Below are 27,584 nucleotides of genomic sequence, written 5' to 3' on the forward strand. Positions count from 1 at the left end.
ATATGAGATTTGGAATTCCATTTCTTTAGGCCAGTCGTAAGGTAAGTAGGCTACAGTGAGGCAAATTTCAATCATAGATGTTCAGTCTCCCTCTTCTGGGTACCTTTATGTGTGCAATTGAAAATGTTTATTTGGATTGAGCAATAGAGGTAAAAAGGCAAACATTTCTTCATTTTAATAATAATAATGTCTGCACCGCAAACATTCATAACAACAGTAAATGCGCAGACCAAGCAATTGGATTCAAGAGGATTAGTGTCAGCCCATGGAAGGGAATTAATAACATGATCAGGAGTGCACAAACTGGAGTCCTCTGCATGATGCCCCGAAATATCCTCAAACACAGACAGAAAGCTGCACCATATAAACAGCGCAACAAAAAATGAAACTTAAATAAATGCATCCTGTAAATGCAACAAGTACAGTAATGAATCATTTCAAATCATTTAAACAAATATTATCCGAGACGTCAATACCATAAAAATCATGGACATCTAAATGGAATTACAACGCATCAAATAAACTCATAAAAAGCTTTAAAAAATATTCTGGGAGTGGCTAAATAGTCTTCCAGGCATTTCTGGAGTAAGGCAGGCACTACCCAAAACAGGCCACGTGCTCTTTGTCTTCAGGTGTTTTCTTTAGGTAGAGTTATGGGAAATATGGGAAAGGCTAGACAAGTATACTTACAGGAACTGTTATGCAATATAGAAACTTAATTTTACTCAATGCTTGCTTGTTGATAAACGAATGCTTGTTTTCAGGAAATAAGTAGCTATCTGGGGCAAATAACATTTACAATACCTGGCTGTTGTGACTTTTTTAATGTTTGTGGAGTAGCCTAAAAGGATTTGTACAATATGGTGCGTATTGGAATACTGTATTTCTTTCCTTTCCATATGACACTGTATACAACAGATTTTTGCATTTTAAACTAAAATAATATGCACAAATTCAAATTTACCTTTATATAAAAGTAATAGTAATTTTATATAGCATAAATACCTGAATGAAAAAAATGTAAAAGGCAAATCTTTTTAACAAGGTTTATTATTCTATAAACAGCATTCAGCATTGTACCACAAAAATTCAGCAAGTGAAGCATTTCACGTTATTCCAATTGCATACCTTTCTGTTGACATTATATACATCTTGCGATCAAAAATGTGTAGTACAGTTGTCTATGATAAATCTTGAACTGTTTTAAAACGGAGTGATGTAAAAATCGTTTTAGCCATTAATTCAGAATAATGACATTTTCAGTAACATTCAGATAAATCAAAATTCACGGGGTAAAACTGCATAAAGACCAAACATATAGAAAATTTAAATTATAGCAGGTTGTTAAATTTACTCATTTCAAATGACATAAAATGGGTTGAATTTTCATTCACCTCATGGAATTTTTGTTAAAGATTTCATTATGGATGTGTGAAAGACTGAACAGAACAGCAGGGCAAAAAGCAAGAGAAATGCATCATCTCATTAGGTTTATTGTGGGCCTGTGTATGGAGTAGGAGGAACGTTTTTTGAAAATAATTTAAATGCCTGGTATATAAGAGGGTATCTACAAAAAAGTAAATAAATAACAGGAAATACCAATCTTGCATAGTCAGCTCATTTTATCCCAGCATGTATCAGACAATCCTTGAAACACTGGGAGTCTGGCTCATCAATATAAGTACTTTCCAGAAGTAACATAACAGTATAAAAGCATTTTCACATAACAGCAGACCCAAAGGTACATTTCTTCAGTGAATGGTGTCACAACAAGCAAGGGGCCATTCACTGGGGGCTAGATAAAATAGGAAGCAAACAAAGCCGTTCCACGACAGAAACTGAAACAAAATTTCCAAATACCTAATGAGACACATGTAGTAGTTAAAACACATCCAAGATTTTTAATCTTCGTATTTGTGAAAATTAGTGTATGCTTCATTCAGTATTTTTATCTATAAACTTCTAAATAAATCCATCAAGAGAAAACAACATGACACTATTTATCATCAATATGCATGTACTCCTAAAAAGTCAAAAGCATAATAAGTGGTGTTATCGTACAAATGTTAACATTTGCAAGTGGACATATCAGGCACTTAGATAGTGTTCGAGACAACTTCAAAAAGACTTTAGTATCATTCCATTGTGACCTTGACCTATGGTTGAGTTGTAGCTTGTCAAGGGATTTTTTGAGTCAGCCTATTTCCAACTCTGAGGAAACATTCCCACGCACCAGTCAAAAACAGAGAGTAAAGCCAGGCTGTCTGTATACAGAAATGGGAAAAGATGTGCTGACAGGAGCAGATTTATCTATCCTTGGATGTGAGCTTCTCAATCAGCTCCTGAAGGGGTGCAAGTTCTTTCCTGTCAATCAAATTAAACTCCTAAAAAGAGAAAATAAATCAGTAGTAATTATAATATGACCACAAGTAAAAATACAAGGTTTAGCATTAACGACATAAATCAATTGCAAGACTTTACTAATTGTTTAAAATGTAAAATATTATTTATCCTAATCCTAAACATATAAATGAATATTCAGTTGTTTGGTCTAACACTGCAAAAGACCAATCCCAAAATGAACAAAAGCATGCAGCCAATGCTTCACTCATGAGTCATGACACACCTGAACAAAGAAGATAAAGTGCTTGAAAGAGGTGTTGAGGTGCGCCTCCTCCTGCAGCTGGATTACAGAATCAAAGTGCTGGTGGTAGATGTGAGCGTAAACACGAAACAGTCTCTTCAATATTGTCTTGGCCACTGACATGAAGTTCTTTGGGAAAGGAACCCCTGTGAGAGTCAGAGAGTAAAAAAAACACTTAAAGCTCCACCTTGTGTCCAATTCACTTCTAATTTAGTAAACAGTTCCTTGAACGTGCCTTTACTATATATACAGCCACAGTTTCTTTTTTGGCATGGATTATGAGTTTCATGCTTATATATTTACTGGCATAATAGCTATTAAAATGTGATTGGCTGTTGGCTTTTGTTTGGTCATTTGCTTTTCAAAAAAGAAAATCAATGTTGCTAGTTGTGAAATTTGTATAATACCTATTTTTGAAGGAAAAAGTGTTTCATCGTCAAGCTGATCTTGGACCCAAGTCATCAGGTAATCAATGTATTTCGGAGCGGAACATTTGATTGGCTTTTTTATGTTGGTGCCATCCGCCCAATGATATTCATACCTGCAGATAACAAACAAGAATCACATTTAATTTACAAACGTAGACACAAACAAAAGGTTTGCAATTATTTATTGTGATAATACTTACTTGGGTCCAGCAGACATTAATGGGCAGCTTTCCTCAGTGCAGAAGTCTGTGATGGTCCCATACAGCATGTTGATCTGGTTGAAGAAGTCAACAGCTATGGGCAGTAGACACGTGCAGCATTACAGTATGAACATACAGGATCAACTTTACCCTTATATATTTTTTCCTCACACAACAACTGCACATCTGTAAATGTATATACACACACAGGGCCAAAAGCCATCATACTTCATAATTCGGTTTCGAATGTTAAGTTTGAACTGCTAGTCCCCAGCAGGTGTCTGCTGGTCTTTTCATTCATTAAGATCATACTTGGTACATTTATTTTTTAAATACATTATATGAACTTTAGGGTATTGTTTTTTGTGCATCAATCCCAAACGCAAGTGGCGCATCATTTCAAGCCAAGATGACATCTCAAGATATTTATAAGCGCACCATTTGTTCATCTTCTACAAACTCCCTGCAGTATCTACACACGAAAGGCGGGTTGAGAAAAACCCATCTGGGACACCCTGTATATTATATAGGATATTCTGGGAAACACCCACCTTTACATGAGCCTCAGTAATTACATGAAACCAGAAACCCTGGCAACATCAACTCTGCCGGAGTCTGTATTTAGCCTACTGTCCCTGAGGCTAATGAATAGAGATCCACTCTACAGTACATCTCTATTGTTATAAATAGAAGAAGCCTCAAGCTCTGAAGTTAAGGTAGCAAAGCTTGCTTCAACATAAATACATTTCAGATTTTGGTCCCACTTTGTATTATGCATCTTAAAATACTGCATGCAAAAATATTATTATAATGCATACAATGCATTTGTATCAAATAAGTACACTGTTGTTATGCAGTAACATAGTTTTTAAAGGAACCTGATATAAAGTGGGTCAGTGATTTTTACTCCAATCTCAGGTATGCAGAATGAACATCAGCTCATATTCCTTGGTTTCTTTGCCAAAGCTAAACAGGACATCAAACCACGACCAAAAGAAGTGCAACACAAAACGTACAACTACACTCAACTGGTACAACTAATCAAAAACAAGACAGACCTTTCTTCTAAACTGAAAGCGCTATTTTGAGAAGCTTCCAGATTCGGCTAGCGTGTAACACTGATGAAAGTCACATGCTTACTGTTTACTGCCACCCATTCATTAAGATCTTCTCCATCGGGCAGCATGACAGCCATGCGAAGGTTTCCGCTGCCCAGCGTGGCCTCTGCATGCTTCAGTAGCTCGTACTGGTGCGAGCCCTCTGGAATGTTTTTCTTCGGCTTGAACGTCTTCGACGAGCGGCTTCCACTGTGGAATGACAGAAAAGTTTGAAAGCAGCAGTTTTAGGTGTAACGTGGGGTATGAGCTTGGAAGACAAATGATATCCTAGAACTAATGAACTTGAATCGGTTTACCGTTGTTATGACAATGGTTATATTTTTCTAGAAAATACTTCCAAATACCAATTCAGTTGCCCTCTTTATGGTTAATTACAAAGGCTAAAATTCATTTTTTAGACTATTGAAATTTGGTCAGTTTGGCTCTCATGCAAGATTTTGTCTGGATTATTAGTTAAAAAATAGCGGAGGTATATTACAGCACTGCAAGCAAAACTCCTGAATCAGCAAAAAAAGAACAAATTTTTCACATGATGTAAAATAATAAAATGGCATAACAGAGAACAGATAACTTAAAAAATGCAAAAACTTATTTGGTTAGTTCATATACAGCATTTTCTTATTGTGTTAAAAAACGGCTACCAAAAAGTATCGACTTTTCACTCTCAGATGACAAGATTCACAAAAGCTTTTATCGTTGCAAAATTCACAGCTCTTTCAACAAACAAAATCCTCAGGGGAGAGTAGAAAGCTACACGGAGATCGTCAACAGGCCCTTTGCATTAACACTGCTGAACATACAGATTCAAGTCTAAAAGCAGCTTGATAAATTGTGTAATGTGATGAACAATGTATTAACTGTAGCCGAGATACTGCTCTTCATAAACTGACTCAACATGTATCACACATGGGGGCAGTTTCCCGGACAGGGATTATCTAAAACCAGGACTAGGCCTTAGTTAAATTAGGATATGTAAATCGTTTTTTAAAGACATACTTTACAAAGAAACATTACTGGTGTGCATCTTGAGACAAAACAATTGCATTTATACCAGTTTAACTTGTTTTCGATCAAGACATCTCTAACATTTAAGTTAGTCTGAGACTAGGCTTAAAGGCGGAAGTATGGTCCGTCCGTCCACATGCAGCCCATTTTGAGACCGTGCTGACGTGCCGTGTACAACAGCGTATGCCCAAAAAAAGTGCACGGGTCCACTAGTCGTCAATACACACACAGAAAGTGTGCAGTTTGCTATTGTCGAAGAAGAATGATACAAAACCAACAAGCCGAAACCAAGAACAGTAAGCTTAGAAGCATATCCTTCTCCATACTGTTTGTTTGGAAACACGAAAACACTTCCTCAATGATTAATTCGGAGTCGGTCTGTAAATGACACGACTCAGCATTGCCCTCTGACGGTCTAGTAGAGCGCACATACTCATTTGTATTGTGCATGTGTTCATTCGGACGTGATGAGTATGCGCAGGAAGCTGTGCGGACACGTTTGTGCCCGACACGGACGCGGAAAGTCAAGTATGCTTGGGCCTTAAGCACTGTCTGGGAAACTGCCCCATGATGTCTGGCCTATGTGCTTTTGTTTTTCTATCAACACCACAGAGCTTTGTCTTCACCGGGTAAACAGCTGCTGTTTAGTTCGTCCACCTGTTCAGAGAGAAAAACACAGGGCAGAGTTTGCACAGCAAGTGATGAAAGAGGCGCAAATGAAGCCTTTAATGCCCTGCACAGTGCCTGCGTGCCATAATAAAACAAATGGAATTCTATTAGGCTGGACTAGTGTAAAAAACACGTTGACTCTGCTATATGATCAATGATTCAAACTAATCACGATTTGATCATTCATATCAAGCCATAATAACGAAGTCACAAATAAAGAGGCTGTATCGACTGAATGTATAGCCAAATCTTATAGCCCCAATGAAATTTCATCAGAGCACAGCAGAGGCTTTAAAGCACCAAGCAGATGTCAAATTTCCAGGCACAAAATAGCTAAACAAACTTAAAGACCTTCTCTGAGCAAAAACTTGTCCTATGTTCTAGTAAGCAAGAAAAGTGGTAAGAAACCTCTAGCACATGTTCATTAAGATAAATTGAGCATATCAATTGAATTATCTTCCCTTGTGCTGTATGTGGGTCCTGTAATGCAAGTGATGCAAATTGAACAATATTAAAAATGACTTCTATCAAATCTAATGGTTTATGAATGGCACAGCATAAGTTAAAACATAGCCTACTTCTGATTTCTATGGAAAGCAGAAGAGATTTGTACAATTTAAACTGCTGACGCGTTACATTTTTGCTTCTGAAGACATTACACCAACAGACAATGTTTTGGCTAGTATCACCCAATTCATTTGATCACTTCATTGAGATTTCAGATTTACGCACATGACAGCCAGATCACAGAAATCGGAGTAAACAACGCGTAAACAAATTATGCTTTACGCAGCTGTTTCTTGGCGTCATGTAACGTTAAGGGTCAAGTACTTGAAGTATTGTTCAATGGCTAGAATACAGTGTCACATATGACGGCTACGCACTAACGTTACCATCACCGACCTGCGACAATATTAAGCAGGGTGTTTCTATGAAGTTATGAAGGCGCAGTTTTAACATATCAAGGCTGTGAGTCACGAGTGATCATGTACATACAGGTTCTGTACACAAGCAGTATTATATTCGCTTGCTTGCTAACTAGCTATCAATGTTTCCATGTACAGAAGCCAATCATACTCACAATAAAAAGCTCATCTCTCTTTGAAGAAACGCGTTGGGCTTCAGAAATCGATATCGATCCGTTATTTTGACCGTCAGAGGATGTAAAAGCCAGATATTTCAGGATCAATGTCCTTAACAATCCGACAACACTGATCCTGTCTGTGCAAAAGTTCTCCTTCCTATCCAAAGTCTCAACAGAAGCCAAATCTCGCGATCATACGAACTGCGCATCCCTCATCCACAAGAGTCTTGACTTAAAAAATGATGGTCTGGTTTAGTTTTGTCCGTGACTTTAGAACACTCATAACATTCATTTATTATAAAGATAACACGATTTTAATTCAGCAATTTGACCTCATAAATTGTGGATAAGCAAAATTCACATTTGCGTTCATGTAGTTGGCACAAAACCATACATTTAATTTAATTTTTTTATATATTTATAACTATAATAATGTCTAGTTCACATTCATGTAAAAAAGTTCACATTTATGTTTAATGGGTTCAGGACTATTATTTTGAAAGCACAGTCATGTCGATGTGCGCACGTGCTCTGTACGTCATGTTGTCCTCTGATGCCAAAGGTCAACGTGGGTTGAATGAACGCAGCTCCTTTTGAAGTTTAAAGTTGAATTAGAAAGATTTCGACCGTACAATGTCTGTATTCAGCAGGAGCTCGATTGTGTTGTCTTTCTTCCGCTGTGTTAGGAGACAGCAGTTTTCCTGCTTGGAGTCTTTGGATTATATTAGAGCTGCGCCATCCGCAGCAGCACGAACTCGATGTAGTCATTCCTGGGCAGCGAGGTGCTTAGCAAACTATAACACCAAACATATCTGGACATCATACCAACGAAATCTGTCTTCTGAGGTACCATTTATGTAACGTTATGCATTTTTTCAAGCATGATTCTTGTTGACATTTTTCTCTCGAGTCTGACACTTTCGATGTTTTTAGTCACCACCTAAACAAGATGAGTACCCACCTTTACCAGAATACACTCCCCTTGAAGAGACCCAGACTAAAGAAGTGTTCATCATCCGTGCCAAGGGTCTTCCTTGGTCATGTACTCCAGAAGACATCATGAGCTTCTTTTCTGGTACCTTCAAGATTATTTGCAACAGATTTGATTTACATATGTAAATCCCTATTTATATGATTGATTATATGATTTCTATGTAATTCCTTTAATAGATTGTAGGATCCGTGGTGGAGTTCAAGGAATCCATATTTTAAACAATAGGAATGGCAGGCCGTCTGGACAGGCCTTCATCGAGTTAGAGCACGAGGAGGATGTTGGCAAAGCATTAGACCAGCACAAACATTACCTAGGGCAGCGCTATATTGAAGGTGAAGGGAATTTGGAGGCGTACCCAGCTACAGTTCTCGGTTTGGTGTAAAAATGATAAATACAGTGCGTTTGTGAGATGAATTGTTCACTGTGCTCCGTTATAAATGTCATCTTTCAGTGTATGAGGTCACAAACAGTGAAGCTGATGCCATATTAAAGGCTACAGAAGAAAGTTCAGCGTCGGATGGGGTGATCCGACTCCGAGGTCTTCCCTTCAGCTGCACAGAAAAGGATGTCATTCAGTTTTTCTCAGGTAAAATCCCTTAAAACACGTTAGATAAATATTGTTTTGCTGATGATGTTTAATTTGTGCGTTTTGACATTTTCAAAACAGGGTTACAGATTGTAGAAGATGGAGTTACAATAGTATATAGGAGAGGCAAAAACTCAGGGGACGCTTTTGTGCAGTTTGCCACAAAGGAAATGGCAGACAAAGCCCTTGAGAGAGACAGAGAGGTCATGGGAAACAGGTGGGTAAATCATGAATTAATTCATAATGCAAAATGTTCATTATTTATGTATATGCGATATGCTTTCCTGTTGTAATTTTTGTACAGTTGTCGCCGAATGAGAGACTTACGTTTATGAATTTGGCAAATACCTTTAACCTTTAATGCTGTAGTTGAAAATGTGCGGATTAAGTTTGACATACTGATGATTATATATTTTTGATTATTATATTCATTTTTATGATATGTACAGGTACATTGAGATCTTCCCCAGCAGAAAAAGTGAGATCCAGGCACAGAATGGAAGAGGGCGAAATGTGACATCAGAAAACACAGCGAGTGTCTTGCACACATCCACGTTGCACAAGTCGAGAACTGGTGAGAGCTTAATTGAGTGAATTACTATATGTCCTGTCCCTTTACAACCAAACTTGGAAGTATTGATTGTGTTATGCCAAGTGTAAGATCACTGTGTTTATTTCAATGCTCAGCAAACCAAGTGTCAACAAACCATCAGAGTTCCTCTAAGCCTGATAACCTGATTCACATGAGAGGTTTACCTTATGGATGTACAGCAGATGACATTGTAAATGTAAGTAAGGTTAGGTTCTTGATTTTATGCCATTGAAACTATATCAACTTTAATTTAGTGCATTCTCATCTCTCGTTTTTTGCTTCTCATAACTGTTACATATATTAATTTTTTTTATTCACCAATGATAATTAGATTTTATTTACCCCATTTAATGTGCATAACGTTTTATACAAGTGACCAAAGTGGTATTTCTGTTGCAGTTTTTCTCTCCCATCAGACTGGACAGAGTTCTTATAGAGTATGGTCCTGGAGGACGACCCACTGGTGAGGCTGAGGCCTATTTTACAACACATCAGGATGCAGTAGCAGCCATGTCCAAAGACAGAGAGTACATAAGTAAGTGATACAAAATAGTCAATTTATGTTGAATTTATATTAGTGTCATTGTTGCCTAAAAGTAGCACTTGTAAAAAAACATTGTAAAAATTCTGTAATTACAAACATAAGTTAACCATGTTTTCTTATATTTTTGTTTTGTGTGTCATCCAGTGGAGCGATACATTGAGTTGTTCCTGAATTCACCATCAACGAAGGAAGAATAAGACCGAAGTGAACTTGATTTAAACCGTCCTGTAACATTTTATGTGATGACTCAACATTAAAAGATATTGTTATTGAATTGCCTTGAATTTATTTTTCGGACAGTAATAATAAGACCACGGAGTCATGTAGTTTATGCAAATTTGAAATAAGTTCTAGCTTCTGAAAAAAATATTTTCTTGTCAAGCATTTGATTCATATCAGTAGTTCGCATTGGGTAGGTTAGGCATGTAACCAGACACTTTAATCAATATAATTTTTAAAATTCATATAAACGTGTCCAGGAAAGTCTTTCCTTTGTTAAAGAAGGATTTTAAAAGCATTTGTAGATTTAGACAACAATATTATAAAAACTGCATGCACAATTATTATTTCTATAATGTAATTTAGCATGTTCTTATGTCACCACATGATCAACTACCTATATAAAAAATAGACAGACTGAGTGATCGACAATATAATAAAACTGTATTGTTACAAGCAGGCCTACCCTTTTCTCTTATTTTATAATTATGATCTTAACTTAGCTCAGCTTCCCAAATCAAGTTATGAGCTTTGAAAGAACATTAACAAGTTTCTTGTGTACACACCCAATATGTATTATAAACTCATGAATGACAAACTTGTACATGTGCTTTGCTTTTCAAGTGTTTAACAAGCTAAATATACTATTTTGTATACATCCCCTTATTTAGATTTTTTTTATTATGTTGTTTATCAACACTTGAATTATCCCCATGCCATTTGTTTTTCAAGTAAAAGACCTGCATTAATCCACTTGGTGGACAGCTTCAGTCACCTCAAGAATTACATGTTGATATACTCGCATTAAACAATCTTAAAGCATTTTTAACAGCTTATATCATACATCATCCCTTTTTGGCAAACACTGGGTAAAAATAAATGAGATGTCTGGTACTGATTGATAACCAGAATATTTACAAATCTAAATTGCACTTAATCGATTAATAACCCGTTACTGGTGCTGATAGAACAATGCTCTCAGGAGGAGGAGGAGTCTCAGGATGGTGTGGAGGCGTACTGTTGCAGTAACTGCGAATAGCAGACATCACACACCTGTTCAGGGTTGATGGAGGAAGGCAGAGGAAGTTCTTTAGCCATGCAGTCCTCACAAAAAATCCCACTGCAGTTCTTACATTGCTTCTGAAATTGTTTAAAAAAGCAGAATGTATCTCTAATGCACAAAACCGCTATAAGAAATATGACCATCAATAGTGTGTTGTAAATATTTTGTAAAATACACAGTAGGGTTCCCAAGTCCAAGACCACGTTGGATTCTGGGATTTAAAATATTACATATATACATAAACATTTACATTCTGTTTTAGTCATTAGGTTGAAACAATTCATACACATTTACATTTGCTAAGGTACAGATTGCGTTGGTACCTTAGGTGAGGTCAGTGAGGTCTGGTTTTCACACATAGGACAGATTGAAGGGACTATGTCTTCAGACTGATCCTACCAAATAAGAGTTAAAACAACATTAAAAGGAATTTCAAATAATCTAAGAAAAAAAATGACAAGGATAACTGACAGTTAAATGGAGCACCTGTTCGCCGTCATGTGACGGTGTCCTAAGAAAAGGAAAGTTTTAGTTTCCTTTTAATAATAATGGACAAGATAAAGGTATACAGTTTAGTGTCTGTTTCAGCATTTATAAAGACTTACAAACTAGATCCAAGGCTCGACTTTTCCTCAAGCACAGTGCGTAGTGTGTCATTTTCTTTTCTGACGCTTTCTAACTCCTAAATAAACCAGGAATAGTACATTTCAGGAAACAGTATGTTGTACATCTAGAACAATAAACATGAGAGAAAGTTGCAGATCAGAATGACTGAGAAATCACAAAGCAACTCTCACCTTTCTGATCTCCTCCACATGTTGTTTCATATCTCCCTGTGGTGGCGTTTTTCCTAACAGAGAATCAGAACCATGGCTGCCGTGATGCTCTCTCGATTTCCTGAGCTCCTGCTCCAAACCTGATCTATTGCACATACAATTTCATTGTACAGTATAATAACTTATCTGCATAATATCTGCCATTTGTCAGTTTCTTTAGATACCGGCACTGGCCAGCTTTAACACCGGTCAACCATCAGTTTTAATGTCTAGGAAACCCCACTAACATCAATCTCTGTACCTCTGTTTTCGTAACTGTTCCACCTCTTGCTGCAGACTTTCAATCTTGTCCCCAAACTCCTGTTTGAACAATCGATTCGCCTCGTCCGCCAGACCTCGCTCTCGTTCCGCCTTCTTACATCTGAAGTTGGGCCACATTAACTTAATGAGGTGAAATGAAAACTAAAAGCCATTGAAAAGGAAGATGAATGAAATCATAAAAGCATATGGAAGGGCTAAATGAGGATTGTAAAGGACAGTTGGAAAACGGGAGGATGCTTACGGCTACTGCAGAAACCGTAAACGCTAAAGAAATCAAAGCAGTCTGACAAGGGTCTGTTTTTTTTATTAAGCTATATTTGTACTACAGTTCACATCTACGTTTTGTTTACATACACTTCAGTCCATTCACAATTTAGAAGATTATCATCCAGATGTTGGTAGATTTGATAAAGCCGGGTGTCAATTTTTATCATTTGGCATCAACTTCCAGTGTGTTCCAAAGCTTTAACATTAAGCTTTGAAATCATTCAGGCACGCATTCTTGCACTCGCATAATTTCTTGCAAAAAAGCTAACATAACCTGCTGAATATACCTTGAAGAATCCTATTCAGTTAGTATGTTTGGCTTGTGCATCTATCAAAGCACCCAACATTGTGAAACTTAGGCAAGATGGTCAAATATTCAGGTCCAAGGTTTTTAAACAAGGGTTGGAACACGGTTAATGTGTGTTAACAAATGAAGCTAATAATATGGTGTTGCATACTTTTATCTGTACAACGATTGTATGTTTTTCTTAGGACTGTATCCCCATGCTGTTTTGAACTGAGTTATGTTTTTTTTATTAAGGAACCAACATTCTGCCAGCCTCTTACAGTATTGAGAAGTAGAGAAACCGTTTAATAGATATGCATTTCCATGACTTGAAATAAACATAACTGACCCCAAGCCATGTGGATTTGGAAACAGGCCATTTGTAAGATTGGCCGAAACGGTTGCCTTTTACTTCTGTTAAAACACACATAGAGAGACTAGAGACAGGAGCACTGAATTAACTGTACAATATTGAGAGATGATGCGGGGGACACAGAAGCAACGTCCGTAGTTTTCAGTCCATAACAAAATAACGACAATGGATCTGAAACCCAGTAATAAAATAAATACCCTAAGTCATCTATGTTATGCAAAATCAAACTGAAGATCTGTTTTTTTATGTTGGCCTATTTGGAAACTATCCGGGTGCAATATGTTTATTGCTGCCTTTGCAGGAGTTTTTCGGCGGTTGTGTTCAAGTTCCGTGCCTGTTTGGCCATGTCTTTTTCGCTGCTCAGGGAACAATGAGTAGAAACACAAGAAAACAAGCATGGGAGAAAGACCAAATTAAGAAGAAATACCAAAGAAATGATTCACAGAAGACAGAGATGAGGAGAGAAATTACTGTAGGTCAAGATTATTGCCATCCTTTGGGAGGCATACACATTTGTGAGAAAGAATAACCTGTCTGGGAATTTTGTTGTTGTGTTGCTGTACTTCTGAAACCTTGTATCTCCATATTTCGTGATTTTTCGTGATTATTAGTCACCCTTTATGTTTGTCAATGGGTTCTGTAAACATCTCACCAATATAAAGTGCTTGTCAACTTTGACGACACATTATTTAAAAAAATACAGTGTCTTTTCTATTTCCAAAAAAACCCCGAAGATTTTGACATTTCAGAAGGACAGCAATGATATTATGAACGTTACCTACTGTATAACTAAGCAAAGATAATATGCCTATCCCAAATAATAATCACATTCCTAGCAAAGACGTGTTACAGTATTTACCGTGGGGTCCTAAAGCCTGAGACCACATCAAATCTCGAAATTTACCACTGGATCAAACCTGTTATTTATCATCAGGTTTGAACAATGCCTAGTCAGGTTGTAATTAATGCAAAATAAAAGGTCACAAAGAATATCTAAGCAAAACTATGAAATTCATTAGATTTTTTTAAAACAACTTTGACTTTGATTCAATAATTTATTATAGGATAAAGTGGAAACAATACATAATTTAATAGATCAAATAGTTTCCATTAGTAGTCTCAAACTGTTGGATCTCATTGTAAATAGTAATTTCCTCAATCCATGAATGCTTAGTTTAAATTTGCTCCTGTGAAGAGTCAGTAAGATATTCTCACCTGCTCTCCAGCTGTTTAATGGCATTTGCCATCTGGTTTGTTTTCTCCTCCAAGCGGCCGATGATGTCGCTCTTTTGTTTTGTACTTGCATCAGAACTCTACAATTCAAATACACATCAATAATATATGACAGTTCACATCAATGACATAATCGTGGTTATAAGCATGGACATACAATACACAGGGGACACATTTAATCAAATGAAATTCATCCGTTACATTTTTTGAGCAAGTGCGTTCACATGTCGGATGGCTTCACCCCGGTGCTTTCAAATTTGAATGTTTTTAATCTGACTAAACTTAATGTGTATTTGGCTTGTATATACATAAAGTAATCTTCTAATAGCAGGCATGTTGTGCTGGGACAGGGGAAAGAGGTTTCATGCTGTTATAAAGGAAGGAGGCTTATTTATGAATGTCTCTCATACCTGTGACTTGACAGAAAGCTCATGGTTGAGTGTACGCATGTCATCTAACTGCTGTCGGAGTTCCACCAAAGCGTCGTGTTTTTCACAGATGTCTTTCTCCAACATCTTCATAGACAACTCCATCTCCTGCTTCATCCCTATCTGCAGCTCTAGCTCCTTCTCAACATCCTAAACGAAATGAATTTAAGAAGGATTTAGCTGATCAAGAATTTTCCTTATAGAGAACAGTAAATATTTTAACATCCCCAATGACAGATAAAATAATTTCACATGCGCTGTACACACAGACAGAAGCATCATGCTCTTTCATTTTTTGTAGATTTCAAATTTAAAGCGATAGTTTACCCCCCAAAAATCATGAATTACTCCCTCTCGTTGTTCCACACCCGTATACATTTCTTTGTTTGGTTGAACACAGAGAAAGATATTTGACCCCATTGACTACCACATTTCTGGAACTCAAAGATGAGTAAATGATGACACAATATTTATTTTGGGGTGAACTATTGCTTTATCTTTCAAAAAGCACCAATTGTATATTTGAATATTAATGTACTTGATTATCGAGTTTTTTTTCCCCAGACAAATTTTTTTCTATACATTGAAAGTTCATGGTGATCAATTTTGCTTGATTAAAAACAGCATAGGCACAAGCTTAACAAATACAGTAAGACCAGCCTGGCTTACACTTTCACAACATGTAAGTCATTACAATGTACTGTACAGTACAGTTTTTATTGATTGTTTTTCTGGGTTTTTTTCACTTTTTGACATGTTTAACGGTGGCATAGGACTGCCACTTATACCCCATGCCCCACACAGGCATTAATGTTTTACCCACCAGTCTGAGCTGAGTCTCCTCTTTGAGTTGTTTGCGAGCGTCTCCAAGTACTTGACCATTAGCAGTACCCTCTGCTCTTGATGCCTTTAAGTGGAATACAGGTCAAAATTTCAGACCAGAGAATATAACCACTCATACCGTGTAACTGTGTACATTTACAGTTTAAAAGTAAGCTTGTGGGTTCGCTAAGGAATGAGCAACAAAAACAGATAGATTGCTATGCAAGTTAATAACTGTTGACAATCCATACTTCAACACCATTAGTGTGGGTAAAAACAAAAAATTTACCTTGCGGCTAGATTCCACTATATAAGTGCTTTCCTCCTTCACTCTCTCCAGTTCCTCCTGCAGAGTGATGATCCTGTTGTTTGCAACAGCAAGCTGAATAAAAGGTTAGCTGAGCTATTATCACATTTTAACTCAGGGAAACAAATCTCACAAACCCAGAACAGCACTTAAACACATGTGGACAGAGTGCACAACAATATATCAATTCTGTTAATAATCTTGTACTGCACAAGTTATGAATATTACCCACTTCCTCCGTAAGTTTTGTGTTGGATTTTTCCAATGCGTCTACTTTGGCTTGCAGGTTATTCACTGATGCACTGTGAAACGGGAATTAAGATTTGAGATTATTCATGCATCTAGACAAGACCACACCCCATTTGTTAAATCATTATCTTATTCGTTGTGTCCTCTTGTCATTTCAAACCTGTATGACTTGTCTTTTTTTGCAGAAGACAAAAGAAGATATTTTGAAGAATGTCGGTTACTGAACAACGTCAGTATGCTGAACATTCACTTGCAATGGCTTTGTGTCTGTACTATAGAAGTGAATGGGTACCGCTACGCCGTTGTTCGGCTACCAACATTCTTTAAAATATCTTCTATTGTCTTCCCCATGAAGAAAGAAAGCCATACAGGTTTGAAATGACAAGAGGTTAAGTAAATGATGTAAGAACTTAAATGTTTCGGTGAATTATCACTTTAAGAGCTGATGTTAGGTAAAGTTGACTGCACCTTAAATGTCTGTTCAGCTCTTCAACGTAGTTCTTCTGGTCAAGAATAGCTGTGATCTGTCCATCACTGCAATCAAAGAACAACTTTAGAGCTTTTCAAACCAGATCTACAAAACCGTATGAGATAAACACATCTGGCCTAAACTGAAAGTTAAATGTGAACTCACCCCTCTGTGCTTTTGCTGCTGTGAGCTCCATCTTTCAGATACATGGAAAAATCTATGACTCCGACCTAAAGAAAGTACAAAAGAAAAACTTCTCCCATCACAAGTACAAAGGCATTCACCTGTTGGCAATTACGTTTTATAAAAATGTATCCAAAGAATCTAAAGTGCATCAAGATACAGCTGTATTTCATTAGTTGTGGTCCTTCATTGTCTCACTGTACACTAAACTGTAAGTAACAGATACCTGTGAGTCTAAATCTTCTCCTTTCATGCACAAGTTAGCATCAATGACATTCAGGCCCACCAACAGCCCAGCGATCACGGCTCCTTCCTCCTCCATCATTAGAGCGTTGGGCTCATAGAATTCACTGAAGAACACAACAGTTCCAAATATGAGAACGTGTGGAAGCAAGACTACAACTGCAACAAATGGTTAACCAACATGATCCGTACCTGAGCAAATCTTTTCGGTTGATGATGGTCTTCATATAATCTGAGAGCTTCTTCTGCATTAATGCCAAGCGAAGCCATGCTCTGCCTCTTCCTAATGGAGTTCTGGGGAAAAGAATAACTTCAGAGTCATAAACAAAGACTTAACTGAAGGAGACACCATGTTTGGGTTAAAAGTCATTTTTCTTACTTGAGCCCAGGAAGGTCTTTGACACTGGCTGTGATCTCCCCTGCTTCTGGAGTTAACTTTTCCACCAGCTCCAAAGGACCCCAGAAAGACTTATTTTGACCAAGGAATGTCTTCTTACCTTCAAAACAAAATATTCAGAAAATAATACATAATGTAGATGAGAAGAAATTAAATAAAGATTCAGATTTACTGTACATTAAAACTCACAACTAACATGTCATCTTTTTATGCATAATCAAAACACTAAAGGACAAAAATTTGGACCAGGGGTTCCTATCTGTGGATAGACCCTTTAGCTTGAGGAATTCTTTTGCTCACTTTTAAGTCCGTGTTTCAGGCAGTGCTCCATGACCACGAAAAACTGCTGCAGTGGGGCATAGTCTGAGTCCAGCGTGCGTCCCAGGTTCAATGCAGACTCAATCAAACCCTTGATGCTCAGCTTGGCCATGTTCATCAGGTTAAGCCTCTCGATGGCAATAGGGTCCTTCGGATCTAGAGTTAAACAGAAATCCAGGGAGGGATGCATTAAAACATTGGACAAGGTATGATGAAATTCTATCACTTTGACTAAACAATGTATTTAACAGGTCTGCGACATGAAGAAAGCAGTGTATGAGGGTCTACAAAAAACTACAAGAGAACTTCATATTGCCTGTAGCTACATGGTTTCTCCTTTAACTGGAAATAACTGGTAAAATGTTCCTCAGCTTCATTTCAAACAGCACAGGTTCCCCCACAAAAAGCATTCTTTTCAGAGTTACAAATCTCACTCAAACCTACAACAAATCAGTTTTTTAAACCAAAGGACACTCATTCTACTGAATTAAATTTCCAGTTTCTGTTCTCAAACCTCACCTTGCCACCAGTTACAGGAACAGTTTGACCAAAAATGAAATCTTGAAAAATAAAAAATATTTTTTTGAACAATGTGGGAAACTGTTCTGGGACACCACGACTACCAAAGTAGACGTCTTTCCTACTATTGTAGTCAATGGTGCCCCAGAATGGTTTGGTTACAAACATTCTTTCAAGTAACTTTATTGCGTTCAGCAGAACAACAAAATGTATACAGTTCTAGAACAACCAAATTGTTACAGAATTTTCATTTTAGGGTGAACGATTTCTTTAATCCTTGTCTGCATTAGTCAACAGCGGTGACTGTCTATCTAGTGATAACCCTGCAGAATAACCTAAATAAGTTCAGTCTTCTCTTTGAAAAGGCATGGGTGTATTTAACAAAAGCACAGAGGCTTGACTCAATGCCAAATAAGCTCATCTTCTCAGTGAATATTCAATGCACAAAACAACTTTTCATTCATTTCTTAGGTAAGGCAAGGAAAATAATTCAGGAAAAGGCATTTAAACATTCAGGACAGTGTGTGAAAATCTAAATGATGTCACAAGAGAGGCTAATAGTGCAAATCTTGTCATTTAACCAGTTCATTTTCAACAGCCATTACTCATACAGGAACGTAGCATAGTAATGCTCAGAGACCATCTTTAACAGGTATGCGATGTGGTTTTACACCGAGCATGCTAATTTTGAGAACTAATTTATTATTGCTACGCAAAACTACCAACATGATCTCAGGTAATTCGTACAAAACGTTAGGATCATGAGAAAAAAGCTATATTTAGGCCCCTCCCCTAACCCCACCCTTAACTGGGCCAAAACCAAATATAACTAAAACGCACAAATATGATTGTATGAATTCATGAGTTAGCCACGTTGCAAAATAGTTACAAATTCCAGTGAGATGCATGTTGAATGATCTACACATCACAAAAGACGGATTGTTTAAGAATTATAAGGAAAAGATACATTGAAATTGAAACTGTCTTATGACAATCAAAGTCTCTCAGACAGTTTGCAGTCGATAAATCTGAAGAACTATAAACTGCTAGCATGAAATGCTGGTAACACCATGCAAGTGAAAAGCCAAATCAGCCAGAAAACAGGGTGCAGTAGTCATACAGCAAAGACAAACATGAAGGGTGAGACAAAGCAGGCCATACAACAGCAATTCAGCCAAATGAATAGCCAGATATTTTGCTATCAAGGAAAATAAAAACAAAACCATTGACTGAAACAGAAAGGGATAGACAGATGCAAAGAAGGAAAACAATCATAGGGCTAAAGGTGCCAAGACTGTGGTGCCAATGTGCCATTCAGGGAAGCCGTTCTTCAGTACAGACAGGGCAGCACGGCCACGCCTGCTCTAGTTTTAGGATGGTGCCCGCGACTGGGATGAGGTGGACTGGGGAGGATGAAGCCACCATACGCACCTTTAAACTCATCAAGCATTTGCATTTGCTCCATCAAATCTGTGAAATCCTCCCATGAGTCTTTGCAAAAGGCAATGGAAAACAGAAAACAAAGCAGAAGAGGATTGGGTCATGCACATCGTGGGAGTAAACCAAAGAAACTTTAAAAGGGAATTCCAATTTTTGGTGTAAAAAGCATTAAAGGTCTGTTCAAGCTAATGCTCTTTTTCTCTTACTGCCATTCTGCACTGCAGAAATACTTTCAGGCTGAATGTTTGGAGAATAAGACCCTGTGTCTGAAACGAATAATAGCTACAGGAGTGTTGATAGTCATTACAGCCATCCATGTGTGTCAACAATTCTGAATCAAACTAAATGCTTTGAGTAATATTTGGAAAGCAAAACATTCACAATTCAGACTACACTAGACAATGTGGTATTAATAAAAATGCTCTACTTGTCCTGTAAGACTCTATTGGCAATTTATCAAAAAACAATCTGTCAAACAAAAAACCTCAAGGAAGAGATTTTCCAATCCCAGCAATAATAGTCCGTTTTTGTATTCATTCTTAATATGCTTCCAAGCTTTAAGAATATGTTTGCCTTGCGTTTTTGAAAAGTTTCACGTTCACACGACAATGTTCTGCATTTACATGGATCTGGGAAAACGAGTAAAAATGCTGTATTAGGCATGCCAGGCCAGGGTATGGCGCAGTTGCACCACAAATAAACCCTACGTGCCTGCGGACATACGCATACCCTATTTTAAGCTAGAAGTAGAAGCTACTTTTTCGGCATGCATGTGAGTTTATAGTTTGTGTATTGAAATACTATGTCTTTGCTGGTTGTAGTGGTCCAGTAAATATACTTTTTGCTGGAGAAATGATAATGGGTATGTCACGTAGCACAATCAAGCAGCATGGAGGCCGCCATTATTGTTTGGGGAATACTAGCACAAGCCTATAGACTGAACACGTAATACGCATGCGTATTTTATTAGGAAAACCCCGCCTTCAAAGTTTACATGGAAACGATAATGCCGTCGTTTTCAAAAACTTTGAGACATGTTTCAAACGTTTGCGTTTTCAGCCCCCCAAAACGTTTCGTGTAAACAGCCTCTAGGTTTTTACGTGGCTTGCCTGTGAGGAACAAACAAATCAAACCATAAATGACATTCGATGAGGCCAAACTCAACTAAAATGCATTATAAGCAAACATCGGCATGCAGTAAAACAAGCATTCTTCACATATTCCATCGGTGTAAATGTCAACATGACAGACAACTAATGATAAAATTAGAAATGAGAAAAGGACTAGTCTTAAATATTTCCAGAGTAAATATAGGGAATTAATAAGTTTGTGGGGGTATCTTAAGTCAGTTCTATGCCAATGTAAGGAGACTAAATGTTTTTAAAGCTTGAATACGAGGAAGTGTCTGAAAAGGCATAAACAAAAAAATAATCAATAATCAAAAACATGCAAGCTGTGCAGACACCATATCAGATTGTTTTGTCAATTTCCTATCTTAGTACATGGCTGTCTTGGTCTTTTATTGCAGAGGAAATATTGTAAACGGAGATGCCGCTTGTTCTCCATGTGGCCTCTGCTCACATCTCACTCTTGCCAATTGATCAATCCTTTCAAAGCCATTTTAGGCCATCTCCTGAGCAACAGTACTGTTTCCATACAATTGTGTTTCTCAATGGCGCATTATAACAATTAGCAAGGTAAACCCTGGCTCTACAGTAATGGACTGGATGAGTAGAACATAAAACAACAATATATTGTGAGCTCCGAACACTATTCAAAAAAATGATTCTTCAAAATTAGGAAATAAATAAAAGAACTAATGATATAAATTTGTCAAATGCCTTTTATTTGGTATTAAAACATATAAAAACTAGTAGCACAAAACAAACTACCGCACATTAGAATTATATTTTCTGCATCTAAAAATCGATGCTCACTGAAAACATTTGTACAATGATATTAATAACTTAAATGGAGCTATAATCTGTTACAAGTAAATAATTTTCTGTTAAAATATCTGTTTAATCAGATTAAAACTTTAAAACTGACAGCTTATTTATAGTTTATAAATGGCTTCTCAAATCATCCACAAGAAAATAAACTAATACACACTCCATAAAAACTACATTTCCAAGCATGCCCCGCAGGAATGCTGGGAGCATGATGGTGGAAGGCTAGGCCAGCACCGCCCAGTACAGTAAGAGCAACAGAGGCCTACTAGTGTTGCCTACCTTCATGAGCCGGCTCGGGATCGGGCGTGAGCGAGATGTCGTTAAGCTCCCGCAGGCACAGCCATTCCCCATCCACCGACACACGGAAGTTGCATAGGTAGATGGTCTCCCTGGCAGCCTGTGTGATTTTGTCAGTAGTGGGGGTGGGGGCCTCGCTATGGGCCGTCAGATCAGACATGGTGACTCAGCTGATAGCTGCTGCGTCGACAATAACAATCACGATGGCGGCCCTCAGCAGGGAGACAGATGCAGTGCAAAACACAAGCAAAACAATAAAAAATCAAGTCCAACCAACAGTCTTCTCCAGTAGAAGCGAGGAAGAAAAACAAAGGAGGTGGCAAGGAAAACGCACTAAATATCAAACAGCAGTCCAAAGCAAATCTGACAGAAAGGATGCTATTCTTCTCCTGGTGCTCAACAGCCTCGCAGCAAGAACGAGCAACAAAAGCTGAATTCCAGCGTGTGAATAAAGGCTTCCCCGATTCTGCTCTGGCTCGGCAAAGCCAGGGGATTGAGATGCTGTGTGAGTCGAGCTACACTCAGAGATGTCTCTTTCTCTCCAACTCCCTCCCTCTCAGCCCCTGCTAGCATTAATTGGATTGGCTGAGCACACTGCAAATGGGAGGGTGTTGACCAAGATGGCTACTGTGATGCTGAGGAGGATCATGGGAGTCACGTGAGCAGATGGAGACAGTGAAGGGGGCACAGCACCCGAGGGGCCTGTCGGAGGCGGGGGAGTTGGTGTTATTGATCGGCAAGAGAAACATGAAGGCCTTAGTAATCAAGACTAGATTTAGATTCTTGCTGATAAAGCTGCAGTTTATTAGACAGACAAACTGTTTTCAAGAAGCAAGGCGCATAAGGTGCAGATAAACATGACACGGTCCTGTCACATTGAACTAACCTATGCACAGCGTCTCAAGCGATGCAAGAAATTATTTGGGAAACCAGTAAAACTGGTCATACATTTTATTACCGATTGATTGTTAGGTATATTATTATGCTCTATTATTTTATATTCATAGACCCACTATTCAAACCATATTCATTTTATTTTAATCCTCATAAACCACACATTTTGTAAAACAGCTCCATTATTAGATCTGTAAAATTAAAACATGGCTCAACGTATAAGGATTTTCAACAGGCCACTTCTAAAAAAAAAACAATTATATTGCAAATATTCAAACATTATGAATGGGATGTAACCATAAATTCAGAATAAAATTTTACATTGATTTTAGTGATTTCCATCTAGATGAATTGGCCATAGCCTTAAAGCAGCCCTAACTCAAACAGTTTCTGTACATCTCATGCTAATCTTGAGTACTTACAGAATAGTCTCGCACCCTACAATATCTGCAGAGTCTTTAGTTTGATCACATTTATAAAAGACAAATAAAGCTGTATGATTATTTTCTGAAAACATGCGACGCGTGTGGGGGCAGAACTAAAGCATGTGACCTCGCATTGCCATGAAAAAAAATACATTAGTTTTACTTACAGCATGTGGTTCATGTCCATTATGTTTTAGCGCTGGGACCGCCGCTCCATTTATCAGTTTCAAATGATCTCCAAATCCAGCGTTTTAGCCAGAGTTTATATAACATTCATCACCCAAATGCAGCAAACAAACAACACAGCTGAACTTCGCAAACATAGTGCTCGCTCTATATCTCCTGCTGAAAGTGACGTGTGCGCATGCTCCTTCTCCAGCTCTCTTTGGTCGATGCATGGGCATGCCGCGTGATTTTCCGGGAGAATTGTCCAATAAGGGACTAAGAAAAGATGTTATGTAACGATTTTTCATATTCTAAAAAAACTTTCTGAAACCTGTACGAAGACTGGGGGAGTGTATGGAGCACAGAAATACTACGTAATACGTCCAACAAATTTTTTGACAAATTGTCAAGCATGAGAATACAGGAGGTTTAACACTTTAAGAAGTCAGAATGAATGACACACCGTTGAACCACCCCTTTAAAACATGTAATGTGTCGTAACTAATTTATTTTAAAATTAATTCATTTCCTTAACATGCTTAACATTTTTTTCTGAGTTTCGCAATATTTAAAGTGTAAAAGTATTTGCATTTCTTTGATTTTTGGTAAATAATGTTTTGTTATATAATTTCCGAGTTGTCTTCTGAAATGTAGTTAACAGGCAAATTTTTTCCTGAAAAATCACATACACGTACAACTAAGCATATACTATATCAGTGATTAATATTTCAGCCATAGACTCTAGACTGCGACCAAATTAGGGCTGGGTATCGATTCTTATGTTTCCGATTTAATTCGATGATTATAAATTTAATACAAAACCAATAAATATTTCTAAAAAAAGATCAGTAAATATCAGATTACAATGGTAATTTTTTTATGAAAAGCCACAAATCTGTATATTAAACTTGAAACACACTTATGTACAGTGAGGGAAATAATTATTTGATACACTGCTGATTTTGTGGGTTTGCCTGCTTACAAAGAAATTAAGGGTCTACAATTTTTATTACACCACAATGTAGCCGATTTTGGAGAAAATCACTGATCCACCAGCGCGGACGCGCTTTGCATAACTCTTTATGCAGGTTGGAGAAAAAAGAGGCTCTCTTTCTCGGAGCAGCAGTGTGGTTAAGGAACCACATGTCAAGTTTGCTCCTGTGGGGCTCCTTCGGGCTGTCCTGCACAGCCTTGGTCAATATCCAGGCAAGCTGCTCATAAAAGGGCGCAGGGCCCTCAAATTCCCTGAAGAGGATCGATTCAGAAGCCCCTGACGCAGTCCCAGGCTCTCTGCACTGGTGAGCGGGGAGTAGGAGATTTCTGGCTCGCGCCCTCTCTCCCTATCCGGCTGGGCACCCACCATCCGCTCATTGGGGTGGGGTGCTGTTTATCGAACACACCAAGCGATACGTTGCGCCTGGATCTGAGTGCCCGCAGTGTAAGGTCTTCACCGTCTAGGCCGGCCGACCTGCCAATAGCTGTCTCTGCATGAGTGAGGCCCAAGCAGAGAATACAGTGCATGTTGGTGGGGTTGATGGGCCCCTCACAAACCACGCACATCCACAACATCTGGACCGCCAAGGTGGAAGACCTTCTTTTTTTTAAATCACAGTGTCGCTGGATTCCTTGTGAAAATACTTGTGATGGAAAATAATCTGAGTAATGCCGCTCGGACAGCGCTTATTATAACAGAGGTGGCTCCGCTCCTCAGGACCGTCTTGAGCACCATTGGCCCAGGACAGTTTGAAATGTACTGGTGTTGTGCAATAAGGCTTCAGGAGGCTAGTGATTGGAGGATAACCCCAATAGCGTCAGCTTAATGTTAATAAAACAACAAAGGACAGGCCCAAAAACGCACACTGATATTAAAGGAATTGTGTCCTCTTATAAGAGTTGTTCACAACAATAAAAGGAAGAAAGTAGCGTAAAGAAAGATGTGCTTTAAATAGAGGGTTTTCACAACGCATCCTCAATCCAGAAGTCGGCCATATTGGAGGCATTGAACGTAAACACTGTTACTGAACCCAATGGAAACTGCCCATTTTGGACTGATTACCCAATTTCCATATATTTCTCATCCCAACATAGTGAACCACTTATTTTGTTCACCAATCATGCCCTAACCCTTATCCACATAGAAAACTTTTGGCAGATTTAATTTTTTTTAAATCTAAATATAATCACGCACATACACACACTGGCAAGTCTGGTCCCTTTTAACTAAATTATCTCTTCTGGCAAGTCTGGTCCCTTTTAACTAAATTATCTCTTCTGGCAAGTCTTGTCCCTTTTAACTAAATTATCTCTTCTTAATAAAAAAGCGTGCCTATTTACTGTGTTACCGTGCTTCTTTCCCCATAAATGTGTGTGTGTCTACATCCATGTAGAATAGATTTAAATAAACTACAAACAATGTAAATCCTGCTGACTCGTGCGTGAAGTTCAGAGTAGAAAATAATTAATTGAAGTGCACGTTATGCTACAACATATGGCTATAGCGATTCTCGGGTATTATTGACTTGCATTAAAGAGCCTTATTTCTAAAGAAGAGTCATGTTTTCAAAATCAAAATGTGCGATTTCTATTCAGTGCCTCCAACATGGTAAAGTGTTGAAAGAGAGTTTACATATACAATAAAAACAATTAAACCATAAATAACGGTTTGCTTAATTTCTAATAGATTTATGAATGTTTTAAACACATTTGAATTAAGTTTTAACAATTCGTTTTCTTACCTCACCCCATGACTCTGGTGCTACCAAATTAAGAGCTGGAGCCACCAACTGGATAACTTGGTAGCACCAGTGCCACTTGTCTCAAATGTTATCCTAGACTCTAGAGCCCTGTCAAATAACATATATTATTGGTCCCAACACATGATAAGTGGTCGTTATACATCATTGACCCACATACTACACAAATCACACCATCTACCAATTCAACTCTATGAAGTTAATGCACTGTAAAAATATTTTGGTGCACCGCAATGCAGAAAAAGACAAATGATGCATGTGCAATAAATATAAAACAGTTTGCAAAACCTTCAAGTTCATTTGTTTGACATAAGAAAACAATTTATTTGTGACTTATACTATAATAATCAAATAAAAACATTACAGGGTTGTCTTATGGGATTAAATCTTATGGTCTGCCTTCTTTGACTAAGTGCCTGTGTTTATAATGCGCAGTATGCGGTTCGTGTAGGCAGCTAACTAGGTTTACATCACTGCCAGTGTATTTTACATCACCACACTAAAGCCAAAACGGAAGTAACGTTACCTCACAGTACTGTAAGCATGAGCTCGGCCACAGAGGACACTGTGGCTGCTTTATGAATGATAAATAAATAAATAAATTGCAGAAAAATAGGCTTAAAAAGAGCCGCACACTGCAAACGTGCATAGACCCTGTAGTAGCTGTCATGCTGCAATGTTGTTGACATTGAAAAAAGACAAGAGGGAGAAATGCTGGACGTATCAAATACTGCTGCTGAAAGCTCATGTGAAACAAACACTACCACAGTGTGTTAAATGACGCTTTAAACAAACGATCATATCACATACTCACTTCTCGTTTTCTTGGTCTTCTCAATTTGGAAATCATAACGCACTGGTGCGGCAGAAGAGCTCGTCTTTGAAAACTGTATACTTGAGTTATAAGTTAGCGCCTCCTTAAAGAAAATGACCGAGGCCGGAGAAAGCGACTCCTCCGGACTGTTGGCTATATGTCCATCGTGTTCCTTCATGTGGGGTTTAAGGAATTCATTAGATGAAATTAAAGTTTGAGCAACTTCAGTGCTCTGGTGCTCCGATGCTGGTGAGCTCCGATCCGCCATCTTCAGTTCAAATTCATGTGACCGCTCTGCGTCAACACAACTGTGTGCTCAGCAGTTTAACACTGATCTCTTATACACAACATCACCGCGTATTCTGTGAGGCTTTTTTACATAGTAATCATCTGTCGCGTGTTTATATTCCTGCCCAAGAAAAGGAAGAAATAAAAATGCGATTCAAAAACAGGTCATTTGCTGTGACGTCGTACCTCAGCTGATCGAGCGCGATTTAAAGGAACAGC

The 27,584-nt window shown here is 38.0% G+C and overlaps 3 protein-coding genes across 15 annotated transcripts; 1 reads left to right on the forward strand and 2 right to left on the reverse strand.

Moving 5' to 3' along the window:
* Window positions 1–1,004: 1,004 nt before the first annotated feature.
* On the reverse strand, window positions 1,005–8,438 carry mob1ba (MOB kinase activator 1Ba). 5 transcript variants are annotated; one of them, XM_079484914.1, is made up of 7 exons: window positions 7,146–7,319; window positions 6,022–6,052; window positions 4,413–4,579; window positions 3,273–3,366; window positions 3,052–3,185; window positions 2,627–2,790; window positions 1,040–2,384 (listed from the first exon to the last, which is right to left on the reverse strand). In XM_079484914.1, exons 3-7 carry the CDS (start codon window positions 4,465–4,467, stop codon window positions 2,307–2,309), a joined length of 525 nt encoding a protein of 174 aa, XP_079341040.1. In that variant the 5' UTR covers window positions 4,468–4,579; window positions 6,022–6,052; window positions 7,146–7,319; the 3' UTR covers window positions 1,040–2,306. The 5 variants fall into 5 exon arrangements, with proteins under 5 accessions (XP_079341038.1, XP_079341040.1, XP_079341037.1 ...); XM_079484911.1 differs by having other exon boundaries at window positions 5,829–6,052; window positions 7,146–7,317; XM_079484912.1 differs by lacking the exon at window positions 6,022–6,052 and having other exon boundaries at window positions 1,005–2,384; window positions 7,146–7,358.
* grsf1 (G-rich RNA sequence binding factor 1) lies at window positions 7,647–10,136 on the forward strand. The gene is made up of 9 exons (XM_079484901.1): window positions 7,647–7,994; window positions 8,082–8,223; window positions 8,319–8,474; window positions 8,594–8,728; window positions 8,810–8,945; window positions 9,178–9,302; window positions 9,416–9,516; window positions 9,720–9,855; window positions 10,009–10,136. The coding sequence occupies exons 1-9, from the start codon at window positions 7,782–7,784 to the stop codon at window positions 10,059–10,061; spliced, it is 1,197 nt and encodes a 398-aa protein (XP_079341027.1). The 5' UTR covers window positions 7,647–7,781; the 3' UTR covers window positions 10,062–10,136.
* rufy3 (RUN and FYVE domain containing 3) lies at window positions 10,136–27,584 on the reverse strand. 9 transcript variants are annotated; one of them, XM_079484823.1, is made up of 19 exons: window positions 22,009–22,600; window positions 19,769–19,828; window positions 17,801–17,974; window positions 17,483–17,600; window positions 17,296–17,397; window positions 17,087–17,210; window positions 16,843–16,907; window positions 16,677–16,742; window positions 16,192–16,261; window positions 15,942–16,034; window positions 15,654–15,737; window positions 14,813–14,980; window positions 14,385–14,482; window positions 12,224–12,343; window positions 11,944–12,067; window positions 11,752–11,828; window positions 11,633–11,657; window positions 11,470–11,541; window positions 10,290–11,223 (listed from the first exon to the last, which is right to left on the reverse strand). In XM_079484823.1, the coding sequence occupies exons 1-19, from the start codon at window positions 22,184–22,186 to the stop codon at window positions 11,080–11,082; spliced, it is 1,962 nt and encodes a 653-aa protein (XP_079340949.1). In that variant the 5' UTR covers window positions 22,187–22,600; the 3' UTR covers window positions 10,290–11,079. The 9 variants fall into 9 exon arrangements, 8 of the variants coding, with proteins under 8 accessions (XP_079340948.1, XP_079340947.1, XP_079340951.1 ...); XM_079484822.1 differs by lacking the exons at window positions 19,769–19,828; window positions 22,009–22,600 and adding an exon at window positions 27,078–27,584 and having other exon boundaries at window positions 10,136–11,223; XM_079484821.1 differs by lacking the exons at window positions 19,769–19,828; window positions 22,009–22,600 and adding an exon at window positions 27,078–27,579 and having other exon boundaries at window positions 10,275–11,223; window positions 11,618–11,657.

The sequence above is a fragment of the Barbatula barbatula genome (assembly GCF_947034865.1).
Source record: "Barbatula barbatula genome assembly, chromosome: 2".
Taxonomy (NCBI): Eukaryota; Metazoa; Chordata; class Actinopteri; order Cypriniformes; family Nemacheilidae; genus Barbatula; species Barbatula barbatula.

Bases quoted from the DNA above. Each gene is read 5' to 3' on its own strand.
- grsf1 (XM_079484901.1), top strand. From the start codon at position 7,782: ATGTCTGTATTCAGCAGGAGCTCGATTGTGTTGTCTTTCTTCCGCTGT. The intron at 8,224-8,318 runs GTACCTTCAAGA...TTCCTTTAATAG, and splicing joins CATCATGAGCTTCTTTTCTG to ATTGTAGGATCCGTGGTGGA. The intron at 8,729-8,809 runs GTAAAATCCCTT...TTTTCAAAACAG, and splicing joins TGTCATTCAGTTTTTCTCAG to GGTTACAGATTGTAGAAGAT.
- mob1ba (XM_079484911.1), bottom strand. The intron at 3,186-3,272 runs GTAAGTATTATC...TGTTATCTGCAG, and splicing joins TTAATGTCTGCTGGACCCAA to GTATGAATATCATTGGGCGG. The intron at 2,385-2,626 runs GTGTGTCATGAC...TTCTCTTTTTAG, and splicing joins ACTTTATCTTCTTTGTTCAG to GAGTTTAATTTGATTGACAG.
- rufy3 (XM_079484821.1), bottom strand. From the start codon at position 27,345: ATGGCGGATCGGAGCTCACCAGCATCGGAGCACCAGAGCACTGAAGTT. The intron at 17,975-27,077 runs GTGAGTATGTGA...GTTTAACTCTAG, and splicing joins GAAGACCAAGAAAACGAGAA to ATCCGAAGGACCCTATTGCC. The intron at 14,981-15,653 runs GTGGGTAAAACA...CATTTCGTTTAG, and splicing joins AGGAGACTCAGCTCAGACTG to GATGTTGAGAAGGAGCTAGA.